The sequence below is a fragment of the Sander vitreus genome, chromosome 9, assembly GCF_031162955.1.
Source record: "Sander vitreus isolate 19-12246 chromosome 9, sanVit1, whole genome shotgun sequence".
Classification (NCBI taxonomy): domain Eukaryota; kingdom Metazoa; phylum Chordata; class Actinopteri; order Perciformes; family Percidae; genus Sander; species Sander vitreus.
Window position 1 is genome coordinate 21107688 of NC_135863.1, and position 17516 is coordinate 21125203.

The window sequence follows — 17516 nt, forward strand, 5'->3', positions numbered from 1 at the left end:
CAATAATACCATTGATATTTAACTTCCGAATTTTTTTCTTCGTCTGTCTTTGTTTTTCCAGACTAAAAAAGTAAGAAGAGTTTTTCTCCCCTTCTTCAATCCAACGAGCCCTTGAACTAATAAATGCTCCCTTGGCCTTTTCCAGATATATATTATCAAGATGGGACTGTAAATTGTTTAATTCAGTCTGTTCTTGCAGAGTCAAATCATTTTGACAGCATAGCGTATTGATGCACTTAATGATGTCCCTTTGTCTTATCTTTTTAAGTGTTGATGATTGCTTACTTGTTCTAATAGCTATTTGTTTAACTTTGAATTTAAACCATTCCCATTTACTCAGAAAAGACATTTCCAATTCACTTACTTCTTTAACCAGTTGTTTAACTACATTACAAAACTCAGTATTTTCCAAAAGGTTATTGTTAAATTTCCATATGGAATTTATGTTATTTTCTCTTCCACCCAGAGAAAGTGTCAAGGATATTACACAATGATCAGTCAAGGGTGATGCTGAAATATCACATCTATTAACTTAATTAATGAGATTGTCTGATATTAACCAATAATCCAATCTTGAGCACTGGCCATTATTAGATGAGTTGAACCAGGTAAATTGTTTTCTAGTTGGGTTTTTCATTCTCCAATAATCTATTAGATTGGCCTTTGTGATCAATTCAAGTATTGTTACATCAAGTGTGTGGCAATGTCTCTTTGATGGTTAGCGGTCTAACCAAAGATCAGGGGCTAGGTTGAAATCTCCCCCAATTATTACTCTATCCGTTGAAAAAAGCATTTTCCATTCCTCTAAGTACTTACTTAAGGATGAGAAGAGATTTTTGTTCTGTGCTCTCTTGTTCTAACTATACACACATAATGAGATGTAGTTTATACCGTTTATTTCTGTCGCAACCATTAACCAATAACCGGTAGAGTCACTTTTATGGTCAATAATTTTCAAAAAGATGGATTCTCCCCATAACAATTTCCAAAATTTTGTGTCAGCTTCAGCTGAGTGAGTTTCTTGTAAAAAAACACAATTAGCCTTTTGCTCCTTACAGAAAAGAAAAATAGCCTTACGTTTTACATTATCTTTCATCCCCCTAGTATTTAAAAAAATAAAGGACAACATTTAGGTAATAAGTAGATAATCTATAAACAATGCACAAAAGAGTGTAAGGATGCGCAGGAATGAGTAGTTAGTCCTAAATCTATATGTTTTGTGTAACTAGCCTTCTAAAAACTATAGAGGGAGAAAGGGAAACCTACAAACCTAACAGCTGTTGTAGCAAAGTTCTATTTAAATAAAAAATCAATTTTGCCTACTTTGTTATAATATTCTTAATTTTGGCATAACAAGAGATATCAAGGGGTGACCAGTTGCAATACCAAATATGAACAGGTAAACATTCAGTATCTGCTATATACTGGCGTGCAAATATATTTGAAGTCAACAACATAACATTAACCGTGCTCCAATCATAACATCAGGTTATTTAACCTCGAATGTTCAGTGATGCATTAACAAACAAAGTGCGGGTAGTGTTAATACTTACATATCGGAGCGTTTATGTCAAACAAACAATAAGATTAAAGTTTCACTGAAAAACGTGATTGTAGGCTGAATTTCTGACAGCCATTCAAATGATAACAAAACAAGTGTTCAGTTTGGGTCCACTCTCTGGTTATCGATCAGAGCGTATCCTTCATTCAAGAATGCCCGTTTACCTTCTGTCTTTCTGGCTTCTTGGACCAGTTGCCACAGCTTCGCACGCGCCTCCCGGTCTTCTTTTGAGAAGTCTTCTTTGAAGCGTATGTGCATGTCTTTACACACCCTCGCATCCTTCGACTTCTTCCAAACATCATCCCGCACCGTTCTCATCCCGAACTGAATGATGATTGCTCTCGGTGTATTATTTGAGGTAGCGGCATCACCTTTCCTTTCCAGCCGGTGAACGGTGTCAACAGCCTCTCCACTGATATTGGAACAACTCTTGTCAGTATCACTATGACAACTTCTCTTGTGTCCTCGCCATCCTTTTCAGTGAGGCCAATCATCCTCAGATTCCACCTTCTTTTGTACCGGGTTTGCTCTGCACATGCTTCTTTCAACAAGCTGTTTTCTTTCTGAAGGCCTCCTATTTTTTTCTGAAGCACGCAGATTTCTTCTCGGTTTTCTTTTGTGTTAGCTTCAATACGTCTGTCGAAACTTTTCAAAAGTTCCATCTGCTAGTCCATTTTTTTGGTCAGAACTTGTACAGCTTGTAGAATTGCGGCGCCAGTATTTGTGTCCTCACTTTCCCTTTGGTGTCTCGGTTTCTTTGGATTCGGCTGTTTAATTGGCGTGTGTTCTTTTCTTAATTTTGTCTTCTTTGGATGAGTGTTGCTCCGCTTCCATTTCTTCCTCAATGTCATCAAAATCATCACATGCCTCGTGGAGAGCAGCCAAGTTGTAGTTGTGGTCGGACATGATTCCAAACAATGACGAAAAAAAAACAGAATGATGTAGTAACTTACTTTTGTCACTTAATTTTGACCCTACATTGAATAACTGTTTAGTAGAGGGGTTGTTACACTAGTTTATCACATTTCCAGGACTAAAAAGAAACCACCATCTTGAAAGCCCCCGGCCACAATCTCATATTGTACTAAAATAGTTCACCGAAACGTGTTTCTGAAAACATTTTAAGCAAGAAATAGGCCATGCAGTTGCTGAATCTGTCTTCATTTCAGATCAACAAAGGTTAGTTTAAAAGATTTTCGTCAGATTTTGAGAGGCTCATCCACTCCCCATTTCCTGGGCGAGTCCCGACTGCCCTGTCTCCGACTGAGCATGTCGGGTCGGCCCAAATGAAGGCCGACGGCTCCTCGGACGGCCGACGGCACGGGACACACCGAACAGACTCGAGTCACCGATGGCCGATTATCGGGCTGGTGTGCCTCCTCTATAAAACACCAAACACCGCGCTAACTGCGCCTCCAGTTGTTCCACACTCTGGCCTAGTTGGTGGCTTATGCGTGACAACTCACATTTTAAATGTTTATATAACAGCAAAACATAGTATTTGGCGGCCAGACTCACACACACACACACACACACACACACACACACACACACACACACACACACACACACATATACATATACATATACATATATATATATATATATATATATATATATATATATATATATATATACTGTATACTATACAGTTACTATACATAGTAACTGACTCTGAGTTAGTGCTTAGCACTCATGAAACCTCTTAATAGTCAGAGAGATAAGCACATTCTGTTACTTTGGGAGAGTAAATTGAATTCCGTGATGGACTTTTGAAGATATAGGCATGACTTTGCAACTGGATATGACCAGAAATAAATGGGGCCAGTCACTGAAACTGTTCCCCTTCAACCTGCAAAAAATATCTTGGAAATGAAAGGTGCTGCTTTGAATGATTTATTTGTTAAATGACCCAAGTAAATTGTGGCCTGGTGAGTTTGTGAAAAGAAGAGAGGAAAGTGTTTTTTTATTTACAAGATTGTCATTTAAGAGGGTTATTTAAAAGAAGATTTAATATAGGATTAAAGCGTGGTTTTAATTAATAGATAAGGGGAATTGATTATAGTAATTGAGAGACAAGGAGGCACAAAGAAAAGGGAATAATTAAAGTAACGAGAAATAAAGAGAGAAAAAAACAGTATAATAAAATGACTCTGATTAATAGTGGATGTGGTTGTTTTCAGGCATTTTCTCCAATTCTCCAATGTGCTCCTCCTGTGCTCTGCTTTCTAACTACTCGTAAGCACCCCACATCTCCTGCATATATGGTAACCCGAGCTCTCAGATCTATCACATAAAATCATAGGTATTTTATATTCTCGTTTTATATTGCCTTGTGTTTCTTTTTTATCTCCTACATTAAATTGACTTGATGATGAAAGATGCATTGCAAAAAACTTTCCTTGCTTTGTCTCTTATGAGCTGCCCAACATGTATAGATAATCTATTTAGCTGTATGGTGTCTCTTTTACCTCAGGAGCTTTTGATGGAATTTATGTAACCATAACACAAAAAAATTCAATGTTTGGAAAAAGTCAACCCAAGTCGCTAATGAGAGACAATTAAATATTCTAGAGATGCAAGTGTCATTAGGTAATCAAAAGGCCTTAGAAGGTCAGCGCCAAGGGTGTCGTGCAACCTTCTACAACCACTTCCTGTCCCAGGGGAATCTCGGATGAGTATTGATCAAGCAGCCCAACATGAATGGTAGTTAAGCTGTTAAGTCTATTAGCTTACTGTTAAAGCTCCATGAACTCCTGTTACAGCAGGGCACCTTTATGTGTGACATTTGCTTCCAATCATAAACTTGTGAGAAATTGAGAAAAATAAATATGACCCTTTTAAATATACTATGAACTCAGATGTGAGTGTATTTTGAGAGAGGGCAAGGAAATCACTCAGTTCTTTGAATTACAGCCAAAGCATGGCGTAATATAAAAGATAAACCTGACAGTACTGTAATAAAATAAGAGCTCAAAGTCTTTCTGCTGCGTTAGCTTCACTGTGAGTCAGCCAGTCCTCCATGTCATGCCCTACAGATATCTTTCCCTGTTTATTGGTAGAAGGTTTGGAAGTATGAGCTACATTTATTCTCAGGTGTTGACTTTAACAAAACATCTATTTACTTTTAATGGAAATCTATTGTTTGCACTGGTATAGCTCCTGTAATATATACATCCGTCTCTTCCTTAGGTCATTTATTTATATTACAAGGAAGTTGTATTCTGTGGCATGCACGCATGCACGCACACACACACACACACACACACACACACACACACACACACACACACACACACACACACACACACACACAGTGGATAGGCAAAAATATAAGTCAGCTGTAATTACAGTAAAGAAAAAAAAACCAAACTATGTATTCACTTTTCTGTTTTGGGCTGCTATCTGGGGATAATATACCTGAGAAGGATAGCACATAAATGCTTAACAGTTTTTTCTCTACATGGCACATTTTTATGAGCTTTGCATGCTGAGTTTTCATCGTGGGCCATTTGGCTGTTGGCCAGAGGGCCTGCCAGTTGTTGTTAGAATTGCAGCAGGGTGTACAGGATGCATGTGCTGAAGCTACAAATCTCAGTTGTGCAGGTACGGGTAATTACAAAAGCGATCCTCCACAGCTAAGTGTGAGTGAAAACAATTAACCAAGTGTATAAAGATAAGTCAGTGGTTGATGCCATTGGTTTTTCATGGAGAATCAGCAGTGCCAGATTAACCCACTAGGGGGCCCTGGGGCTGTAGGCAAGGCAAGGCAGAAAAAATACGAGAAAAAAAAAGTTACAGTGCAGTATAAGAAATTAAACATTGAAGAGCAGTTAAAACAGTTAAATATATAAAAGCAGATAAAATAGGAGTTTCTCTTTATATGCTTATATAGATTGTTATACAGTATCAACAATGCAGCTTCAGTATAAGAAATGAACAGTTATTTAAAGAAAGGCAACATCAAAAAGATAGGTCTTCAGCCTTGATTTAAAAGAACTGATTTTCTGGGAGTTTGTTCCAGATATGTGGAGCATAAAAACTAAACTAAGAATGAGCTGTTGGCTCCTGTTGACCGCCTACCTCCTACTCTTTGTGCACTGTGTATGTACCAGGTTACCTTTAAGAGTAGCACGCACAGCAGACCACCCATGGCAGATTAATAATATTTTCCCTAGAGCCCCAGAAACAAATCAGTACTTCTTAGCTGGATTACTGTCTGAGGGTTATGGTCATTTTATATAATTTTTATACGGGGACATCATACAAGACTGAGTACAGATTAGGTCTTAATAAAGGACCCTTAAAGTTCTTGGTCTAGGTAGGGCATATTCTGACACAATTGTGCAATTTATTAAATGACAACAAATCAATTCACAAACAATGACTCAGGGGCCCTGGGGCATTTATTTTACCAAATAAATATCACCCCATAATGTTTTTTTAAAGAAGTATGTTTTTGTTATATTTTCACTCCATTACACAAGTGCTTTGATTAATTTATTAATTCTCAGAGATGATTAAGAAAAGATATTGTTAACAGCACTTTTCTCAGCACCTTTGTTCATAGGTTAGATTGTGCGGTGCAGTGCTGATGTTAGTGAGTGAAGAGGTGCTGTGCAAACACAGAATGAGAAAATGAAATCTCATTAATAAAAGAACAGAGGAGTGAGTCTCTGTATCACTGTAGGATCGTTTTACAGCATTTTTTGTTCATTCTTCTCCCCATGTATGTGCTCTGAATTCTAACTTGCCAAATTATTCCAAGCAGTCCAGTTTAATCATTACTTATTTTAAACATTCCATTGAAAGTCATAACACATTTCTTCTGTAAAAGATCATGATTATGGTGACAGTCGTGACAGAAAACAGAGACGCATCACATTCACAGAAGATCACATTATCACGTCAGCTTTACTCGGTTACAGGCTCCTTCAACAAATGTAACTGTGTAATTTCACAGAGAAGAAAGGGCTGGTGTTGACATCAATGAACTGTCCATGGTGAAATGCTTTAATTTGTATAAATGGCCTGGTTTGAATATGCTGCAAATATATACAAATCTGCATTTGTAATGTAAATTCTAAATTATTAATTATGTTGTTTAATCTGACACATCTACTGCTATGATAAAACTGCACCCAGATATATTTTATACATATATATATATATATATATATATATATGTGTGTGTGTGTGTGTGTGTGTGTGTGTGTGTGTGTGTGTAAGAAATAGTGAGCATAAATATTTCCATTGTATATGTGTGTGTACAATGCAGTATATGAGCTCAGCTCACATGCGAGCAGCGTAAAAGTCGTTGCACAGGGGTATGAATCTCATCTGAATCACCTGAACTGATCCTCAGTAACTATACACTCCTTCTACTGAACCCTTTGACGTATTATATCATGTTGTCAACAGGAAATTAATTGAAGTGCTTGTAGCTTCTATTGATTTCTGTGCCTTTTATTTTTCAAGTATGAACCTTTTCCACAAGACAATGCAGCAAGTAACTATTGTGCTATTTTTTGCTCCTGAATAAATTGCACGCATGTTGTACAGTGTTTGACCTTGCCATTTTCTCAGTTTTTAACAAATACATACCGTTAAGCTTTTCAATGACTTGGCTCTTTTATTGTCTTTTAGACTTTTTATACTATTCAATATCAGCCTACTTTTTAAATAATTTGGTTAGGTTTCTTTTTATTCAGAGTCTGCTTTTACTGTATGGTACTGTATCGGCACTCTTGATGCCGATGTCGTGGCAAATGTCATTCAGGGTTGTGCTAATTTCAGAGTGTCTGAGTGCTGCAACTATTGAAATCTCATTTATGATTCATCACTGATGATCTATACAGACACATTACCAGAGAGCAGCCTGTCGGAGGCAGAGAGAGAGAGAAAGAGAGACACATACTGTGCGGCGCAAGAGAGCCATTGTATAACAGGTCAAAAAAAGATTTGCCAAGAGAATATTGGAGCATGCAGTGAAAGTGGGGCACATCCCACCGGGTAGTCCGTTATGATTATGTTGTTTTCAAAAACCAAAGAGATATGGTGACAGGGTTGAGATAACTCCAGATCAATAGGCAATTTTCACTTATTTACTTTTGTCATTCAGTCCTTCAGATCCTCTGTCACAGTGAGCCTTAGTCATCCACAGCAGACATCCATCTGGACCAGCACCAGAGCAGGTGGTGCCTCAGCCACTTTGGCCCTGCGTTGCAGCAGATGAGTCAGGCTACTGAAGGATGGCGTGGCGTTAAGGAGAAGTTCCTTGAGCCCTGCCCGAAACTCTTGGCGAATCAAGCAGTAGAGCACGGGGTTGAGGCAGCTGTTGGTGTGTGCCAAACACACAGTCAGGGGGAAGGTGTAAGCCTGCGCATTGTAGAAGGCCTTGCTGAAGGGAACAAGGTCAAACTTTATTAGCACTCCCCACAGTGTCAGGGCCTGATTGGGAAGCCAGCACAGAAAGAAGGACAGAACCACGATGACAATGGATTTGGTCACTTTGGAGCGACGCTTTTGCCGGCCCTGCTCAACCTCTGGGCCCCCTGCTCCTGTGATTCGTCGGCTGAGGATTAGGCGGCCTAGCAGCAGGTAGCAGACAGTAATTATGATCAGAGGAATAAGGAAGCCCAGCAGGACCTTTTGCAGCTGGTAAAGACCCAAAAGAAACTGTGGATCCCAGTTGCCTGAGTCCGGGAAGCGCACCAGGCAAAGCTCCTCATCTGACACCTGGACACTGGTAGAGTAAATGGCATGAGGCAGAGTGGCCAGCAGAGAGACAGCCCATATGCCCAGGCTGGTCCACTTGGCTCTAGTGGCTGCCGTCCGTCGGCTGTGCATCTTCAGCGCGGAGCAGATTGAGTAATAACGTGCCACGCTCATAGCGGTGAGGAAGTATACACTGGCATACATGTTCATGGTGGTGACAGAGCTGATGATTTTGCACATCACACGGCCAAACGGCCATCGGAAGTCCAGGGCTGTGTCCACCGCCCAGAAAGGTAAAGTCAGAACAAACTGGAGGTCTGTGATAGCCAGTCCCATTACAAAGCAGTTGATGGATGATTGCTTCTGCCTGTAACGTGAGTGCAGCAGATACAGAGCCAGTGAGTTTCCTACTAGCCCGAGTGCACAGACTATGGAGTAGACACACGCTATCATCACACGCACCACTAAACTGGAGTTGTCTCCTGGAAATTCCATGATAGATTCCTTGGTGAGGAGCTGCAGCCAGCAGTGCAGCGACAGGTTGCTGGTGGAACCGCCGCTACAGTTTCCAGTGTTGTCCTCCAGTAGTATCTGCTGCTCACATGGCTCTGGAGCCAGTGTTTGAACTCCAGTCTCATTCAGCTGCATGGCTGGACTCTCTTGCTCACATGTTACCTTGGACATCAAAGTTGGATAGCTATGTGTTATAAAAGAGAGATAAAAAAAAGTTTGGATGATGGCATTTTGAGCATTCCTGGTGTATCTGTGTCAGGTTATCTCCCACTGCAGTGAATATGCTATCCTCTGCCACGATTACCTTCCTCTCCTCTCTCCACGACTACACAGCTCTGCCGACTACTCAGCTCTGCGCGCCACGTCTGTTTATAGGTTCCACGGGAACGCGCAGCGCTCAGTCGCGCGTCGACGCTCATCTCCTTCACCAGTCAGATAATTGGACCAGCCACAACAAAGTCTCCCAGCACGTCGGTTTGGGGTTGAATGTGAATTTATTTTGACACGACACCGTCACCTTCGAGACAATCGTGTTTGTGCTATACCGCTTAAAGACGTGGAAACAATGGCGCGCGTAAAAAATGAAAAGATGTAAGGAGGACGCCTGCATGTGCTAAATTCCGACTGAAGATTAACACACACCGTCCTGGGTTTGAGGTTCTCACTTTACACATCTGATGAGGAGGAGCAGGTGAACGCTCGATGTTACTGGAGGCTTTTGGAAAAGAGCAGCATACTGCGCTGTGACTTGCGCATTCCGTGTAGACCTATAGTGTATATGTGCTTTTCACAAATTCCCCAGCAGTTGCTGTTACTTTTTAAAAGAGAAACGAAACGAGGTCGGGAGCGTCTGTTATACTACACCATGACAATAAACTGCTTTGTTAAAAGGAACACACTGAAAATAAAGATGTTATTGCAAATACTACTACTGCTAGTACTATACTATTACTGCTAATAATAATAATAATAATAATAATAATAATAATAATAATAATAATAATGTAGGCTATATTGCACTTTTTGAAACATGATCCTTAATATATGTCTAAATGTTTTTTTATGTACGCTTATATTTGCTTTATTTATAAATGACTTTGATTATAAATACAATCAAAGAGAGAGAATTGTGAAGATTTGTATTTGCTAATAATCATCAAGTGTTTTTTTTCATTCAGAAGAGTGAATGGAGTTATGCAGGAATTCGAAGGAAATCACTGGAAGTAAATATATCGAAAATAAAATCATACGGGAGTTCATTACAAACAAGCTGAAACATTTATAAATCCCTAACACAGAGATTATAAACTGTTTTCTGGCTCAGAATTTACTTTGCAGCTTGTTACAATAACTATCTGTGGGTTGCTGTTCAAATTGTAATGTACATGCTTCCACATGATGTGCTGCAAAAACCACAGTAATTTTCCTTCAGTCCTTGTTGGCTTCAAACTGGCATCAACAAAAACATGCTGCGCCACCTTGTTGAAGCCGATGTTATATTTCCAAACAGCAAAGGCCAGGCAGACTTCAGAATAAGGGTAGAAACAGTTTTAAAGTTGTCCACAGACTATAACAAATATTACTGGTGTATTACCCTCTTGCCTTAAGTTTTTTGGAGTCACTTCTCTTGTCCGTATGAAATCCCCCCTGTACGTTTTTGAGCAAACTAAAAAGACATGACTGGATGAAAAAAAATAATCTGCACTGTTTTAATCCGTTGCGACCCAGTTCTTGACACCTTAACAACCTTTAAACCTCCGCAAGCACTGACAGCATGCCTGATTTAATGTTCTAAGCGTTCAAATCTGTTATAGAGTAAGTCTGAAAAGTCACCACAGATATAACCACTTTATTTTGATGTGTGAAAGTATGAACATTGCGTGAGAATGTATGCGTGTAGGTGTTTCTGTGCGTGTGTAATGTTAACGTTAGTAGCCTACAACAACAAAAAACATGAATCAATCTCTCTCTTGTTCACTCACTAAGTAAACTATGTATTTGCGCGAGTGGGAGCCTACTAGCGGGTGCGCAGTTTTTGTGCGTACTATGAAGTAGAATCCTGCCAGCCAGAAAGTTTAGTCAGGTGTGAATAGATGTGAGGAGAAGATCATTATTGGAGTTTCTGGGATTTTGTAAGTCTCTTGACTCAAAGCTCACAGAAAAATACAAAATGAAGTGCTGCTTGGCACAAAGGCACCGAAATTGCTGGAGAGAGTCATCGATTTTTTGTTTAAAGTGCCCATATTATGCTCATTTTCAGCTTCATAATTGTATTTTAAGGTTGTACCAGAATAGGTTTACATGGTTTAATTTTCAAAAAACACCATATTTTTGTTGTACTGCTTAGCTCTCTCTCACTGCTGCAGATCCTCTTTCAGCTGGTCTCTGTTTTAGCTACAGAGTGAGAACTCTTTTCTTCTGCGTCTTCTGTACTATCTTTGATTGCACATGCTCAGTAGCTCAGATGTAGATCATGTCAGCTAGCTAGCTCCATAGACAGTAAAAGAAAGTCAGTCAGTCAGTTAGTTAGTCAGTTAGTTAGTCAGTCAGTTAGTTAGTTAGTTAGTTAGTTAGTCAGTTAGTCAGTTAGTTAGTCAGTTAGTTAGTTAGTTAGTTCGGTCAGTTACAAGGCAGGATTAGCTGGGAGACTTCTAAATGAGGGCGCACATGTAAGTTGTTCTTTTGTAGATTATGGTGAACTTGTATTGTGTGTGTTGTAGCAGAGCTTTGCTATTGAGAATGAGGTAGCATGCTAGCGTTAGCATGCTAACGCTAATGCTACGAGCTAACGGTTGCGGTTAGCCAGCTCGTTTCTTGTGATGTCACAAGCCGTGCCGATTTTGAACAGCTCTTTGAACAGACTGAAGGCAGGACACATACAGAAACCGTATCTCACTCAAAACAGCACGGATGGATTTTTTTCAAAGTTTGTATGCGTGTGGAAGCACCAGAGACACAAAAGAACACCCCAAATCCCAGAAAAAGTGTTTTTTTCATAATATGGGCACTTTAACAACAAGTCCTCCAAACCATACAACCATATAGGTTGTTTGTTTCTACCCTCTTAAATGACCAATAGGAGTGTTTCATAAATTAAGCACCTTCTAGGGGTAGCAGGTAATATTGCCTTTTCCGCCCCTCATATTCAAACCAAAGAACGTAATGGTCATGGTTGTAAACACATTAACATTTAAAGTGCTCATATTATGCTTTTTGGCTTATCCCCTTTCCTTTATTGTGTTATATATCTTTTTTGTGCACGTTATAAGTTTACAAAGTGAAAAAGCCCAAAGTCCACCCCAAAGGGACTTACCATCTCCAACAGAAAACACTGTTCACAAACTGCTCCAAACAGCTCTATTGTAGTCCAGCCTTTACTTCCGTGACGAGCGTGCGTCACTTTGTAACACACGTTATAATGCTCGCCTAGCTGCTAGCGTGGCGCTCCCTCATGCTCTGCAACTGACTGGCTGGGGGGCCTTACCTAGGTACTGCTAAAACGGAGAGCTCAACATACAGGGTGAAAAGAGGAGCTTAATTAAACCATGTAACCCTATTCAGGTACAACCTCTAACTACAATTATGAACCTGAAAATGACCATAATATGAGCACTTTAAAACGGTTGCAGTTTTGTTAGGTTTAGGCAACAAAACTACTTAGTTAAGTTTAGAAATATAGAGTAGTTCCGTTTGTTCCGTAAGGTTAAAACTCGTTGTTTACTTTGATTTTCAAATGGGACACAAACCCCCATCTCCTGGGTGAAAATCCTGTGTTTGTTTGACTTGTCCACCAACCCAATTTATGTCCTTATGTGGAGTTTTGGCACTATACTGCTTTGCTCCCTTATGGGAGGCCACTAGAGGGCGTCGCCACTCTGACTGTAAACATGAGTCGTAATTGCTGTTTGAACAAACAATGGGAGCGTTTCTTGGGTAAGGACAGTTTTGACTGAATCCAAAGCTGATTTAAAATGCTTCCTATTTACAGCAAAGTGTCTGCTCTGTTAACATTTTACAGTACTCGCCCTGCCTACACTTAGACATAGCGATTAGAGGCAGAAGTAATTTAAGTGACTTCCAGACATCTTTAGACCATTTGTGCCTTCAGAATATATTCAGAGTTCTCTATTCAAGCCAGGTACAGCAGCTAAGGTGTTTTTGTAGCCTACAATTCATGCCTTGGTAAACATGTGCCGTCACGGGTAATTTGATCTTTTTCATCAAAACATGAGCAACAAACCACTGCACCAACTGCCTATGTAGAACTATTCAGAAATGGTGATTACATTCCCTGCCAAGACATCAATATAATACAAGTTTGGGGCCTTATCATGCAAAAATGTAGTCTTCAACTTTAGCAAAGATCTGGGTCCAGCAGGTCTCCTTAAGAGGTGCTGTCTTGTCTGTCTGGGAAAGACCAAAATGGCAGAACCTCTATTCCTAAAGGAAGGGAACAAGAAGCAACACCCTCCTAAATTGTGTCTCAAATGAGTGAAGAGGAGAACGATTCAGAAATGTCTCACATATAGAATAGTAATAGTAATGTTTATTTATGTAGCACTTTTCAGAAAAAAAACCCAACAAAGTGCAATGTAAGTGTCTTACAAGTGTAAGTAGCAGAAAGTGTCAAAATAGGCTACTAACAAATCAACAGAGGCATTTTGTAGTCTGGACAGTCCAGTGGATTCTGAAAACCAGATCTGGTGTGCTTAAGACAGGTCTAACAGATGTATTAAGGATCTGTTGCGGTGGTACAGCAGCGGCAGGAGGGATAGTGTCACATCTAAAAAGAAGACAAAGACGACAGTTGACTGTCTCAGTTGTTGTGTCATTATTTTATGTGCTGAAAGGAAGTGAATGTGAAGTTAGGGTTTGACTATACAGCCGGTTCAGAGGAGGGGGTTGTTCGGATGGATCATGCCAATTTGAATGCAGTGAGTGAGCAAACTGTAGCGTCTGTATGATAAAACCTTTTTGTTTTACTACTGATGATACTGCATTAACCCTTGTTGTTGACTGTTTGACTGTTCACTGATCCTGACATAATCATCATTTAAAAAAAATGAGAGCATGATTAGACGGATATGTTTTGATGTTTATTTGCCTGGAGTGCTGCCTGTCTCCTTGAATAAATGAACAGTTTACCATCTTGTCCCAGCGGGGGCCAGAGATAATGCTAACTGCATACTGACAATTTTTTTTAATGGCATAAAAATCTCACGTTGGAGAGTATGGCTACCAGTTCACAGAGCTTGCCTCAGGCTTACAGTCAGGATCACCTTGAACATGATTAATATAATAATAATAATAATAATAATAATAATAATAATAATAATAATAATAATAATAATAAATTGAATTTGTATAGCGTTTTTCAAGGACTCAAAGTCGCTTAGTATTATGTGATTAGTATTCGAGGGTGGAGAAAGAACAATTTCAAATCAACATCTGTTAGGCTAATATTTGGTGTTGGGTTGATGCAATTCTGCTGTCAAATATTCATCTATGACCAGACACCTCCTCATTAATTCAGAGTGCTCTTTAAGGACAACTTATGTGCCTGCTTGTTTTTACTATATCCACAATTCTGCCCTACAAGTAAACTCATTTGTTTCTGTCCATCTTTCAGAACATGTAGGGTAAGGTAAATGTATAATTTCATTTATAATTTAAGCGAAATACTAAAAAATTAGTTCACACCAAAATGGAGTACCAGACCAGAACCAGTACCAGAACTTGTCTTTATGCGCTTTGATATGTTTCTGCTACAATTCTCTCAGTGTAGGAATCAGTCAGCCTTATCCCACCTGCAGCCTGCAAAATGCAGCAGCAAGACTCCTTGCTGGTATCAGGAAGAGAGACATTATCTGCCCTGTACACAGAATTGCTTTTAAGATTCTTTTATTAGTTTTTAAAGTACTGCATGGGCTGGCACCAGGTTACATCTCGGAACTGCCTATTCCACCTCCCCACCTCCTATATCTAGTGACCAGTCACTGTTTCCCATTCAACACACTCAGTTAAAAACCACAGGTGATCAACATTTTCAGTTGTTAGCCCTAAATTGTGGAATAGTGCGCCACTAAAAATTAGATCTTTGTCCTCCATTGATTACTTTAAAGTTCACATATTATGCTTTTCCGTGTTTTTTGTCATATCTACAATGTTAAAATCTTCAAATAATGAGGTAAACGTATTTCAGACAAATCCCTGTGAGCTAAAACATTCAGATTTTAAACAGTTTTTTCTACTCTTGGTCTCACGCAACTCTAAGCCGGCCTGCTTTGATTGGTCATCTGCTCCAAGTAGGCAGGACTGGAGTTTTTCTTCTTTTTTTTTAAGCCACTGCAGTGTTAAAGGAGAATTCCAGCCAATTTTTACGTTAATCTTGATCGCTATAGCTACTTTCGATAGAAAAAACCCCGACCCGAATCAGTGCAGGTATCACAGAGAAGCTGCACAACATGATCTGTCCTATGCAGGACATCCAGCAGACCACCGGGCGCTCCGTGGATTGTTATTGGGATGATTATCACGAAAGCCTGTATGAATACACTCACCGGACGGCAGCTAGCAGCTAACGGCTAATGGCTATCTGGCTGTACACACTCACCGGAGGGCAGCTAGCAGCTAACAGCTACTACCGCACTACTGTTTTTTTTAGGGGGGAATACACTTCAAGACGTGACATGACCTGTCCTCTGGAGGACATAGCCACACCACCGCCTCTCCGTGGATTGTTATTGGGATGATTATCACAGAAGCCTGTCTGAATACACTCACCGGACGGCAGCTAGCAGCTAACGGCTAATGGCTATCAGCTAGCAGGGCAAGCTAGCTACCGGCAGGATCGAGACAGGGCACCAGGGTAGGTGAATTTAAACAATGTCTGAGTTGAAAACGCATCTTTTTGACACGTAAAGGCCCTGTTCATGTGGCACAGACATATTAATTCCATTTTGTGTCTGTTAAGAGGCACAAAGGCACTCTAAAACTTGCCCCGACCACTGTCGTTTTAGCTCAGGGGACGCTTGTAGTACGTAGCTGCAGCCTCTCCATGTTACCTGCACTGATTCGGGTCGGGGGTTTTTCTATCGAAAGTACTCGCGTAGCTATAGCGATCAAGATTAACGGAAAAATCAAGTAAACAAATGTCACCTTGGCTGCCTGTATCGTTAAATTCTCCCCAATTCCGGGTCACATCACTCCTGAAACATTTTCTGTTAGTAGCTAGTATTTGGTTTAAAATCCTTTATTTACAAGTTTTGACTGTAGAAATTGCTGCTATATTCTATTAGTGTCAACTGCTAACTAAAGTAGCTACATGGCTAACGGCAGTAAACAATGTCATCTTGGCTGCCAATGTTGTTAATTTCCGGGTCGCATTACTGCTGAAACATGTCAGATTGGGAAGTATTTGGTTCAGAAGCCTTTATTGGTGATTTTTAACGGTACAAAGTCCTGCTATATACTCCGTTGCAGAAGCTCCAGCTTCAACTAGTGAAACACTGACGCCGCCTTCCCACTGGCACTTGAAATCAGCTCCGTAATACGCAATACGCCCGCAGCGGACGTCGTGCTACACCGTTGAAAAGCTTCGGAAGCGACTCACAGAAATGGCAGAGAGACTAGAACGACTGATAAGTGTCTGAATGTACGATTCTCTATGACCTGGCTTATACAGATATAAATAGAAAGGCTGCTGCGTGGAGAAAAGTTGCCCAGGACATTGACATGTCACGTCGGTTAAATGTGATATAGCGGTATAATTTCAATAGTTTGATGTCTGTTGCTAGCTAACTAATTAGCATTAGCAGGTTTGTTTATCAGTACCATAGCAACGCTGGAATTGTCGGATAGGAACCGTCCGTAGCCTTTCACAAGAGTTCAATTTTTTGAACGCATCCGGATGACCAACTGACACGATTTTTTTCGCACCGCACTCGTTCGGACCCAGTTCGGACCCATTCACATGCAGTCTGCAAATCTCCATAGGAAATGAATGACTTCCGGTCGTTTCGAAGCCGTATCGGAGCTGATTTCAACTGCCAGTGTGAAGGCGGCGTGAGCAGAGACTCCCAACATTCCAGGAAGCGCGCTGGCCAATCAGAGCAGACTGGGCTTTTTCGGGAGGGGGGATTAAAGAGACAGGTGCTCCTACAGAGCATCTCATACTGAGGGTGAATACAGGTGCAGCAGCCATGGGCAGAATGAAATGAAGTGTTTTTTTGTTTTTTTTTTTAAATTAAAGCATGTAAACATGTTCTAGTACAAACACAAAATTTAACTATAATCCTGAAAAAGCTATATCATAGTTGCCCTTTAAAACCTGTCTAAAGACCAATTCCTTTTCTTTAGCCTCTTAATTATCATCTTAAAGACTGACCACACTCTTAAGGGAACGTCGTAAACCAGCAGTGGCCATAGGAGTCGCAGCAGGATGCCATGCTGGTAAATCCACATCGGGTATGTGGGCCTTTGCATTCCACCTCTGCTGACTTAACTAGCATATTCATGGCTAAGGCGAACAAGATCACTGAGATAGTGTACCCAGCGATTATTCCTTTTTCCAGCCTATGAAATGCAGATGTTGTTTATCCAGAGGTCTCAAACTGAAACAGAATAGTTCAGAATGAGGTCCGTGAGTCAGTGAGTTTTCCACCAGCTTGAGCGGAATTGACCCATAGGCGTTGGCAAGGTAGAGCCACAGCACTGCCTGATCGCC

The 17516-nt window shown here is 40.3% G+C and overlaps 1 protein-coding gene across 1 annotated transcript; it reads right to left on the reverse strand.

The window, feature by feature from the left end:
- Positions 1 to 7714: 7714 nt before the first annotated feature.
- Positions 7715 to 9078, reverse strand: rxfp3.2b (relaxin family peptide receptor 3.2b). The gene has a single exon (XM_078259933.1). The coding sequence runs from the start codon at positions 8960 to 8962 to the stop codon at positions 7715 to 7717; it is 1248 nt and encodes a 415-aa protein (XP_078116059.1). The 5' UTR covers positions 8963 to 9078.
- Positions 9079 to 17516: the final 8438 nt, after the last annotated feature.

What these genes read in the sequence shown, in the direction of transcription:
- rxfp3.2b (XM_078259933.1), bottom strand. Translation starts at nt 8,962, where the DNA reads ATGTCCAAGGTAACATGTGAGCAAGAGAGTCCAGCCATGCAGCTGAAT.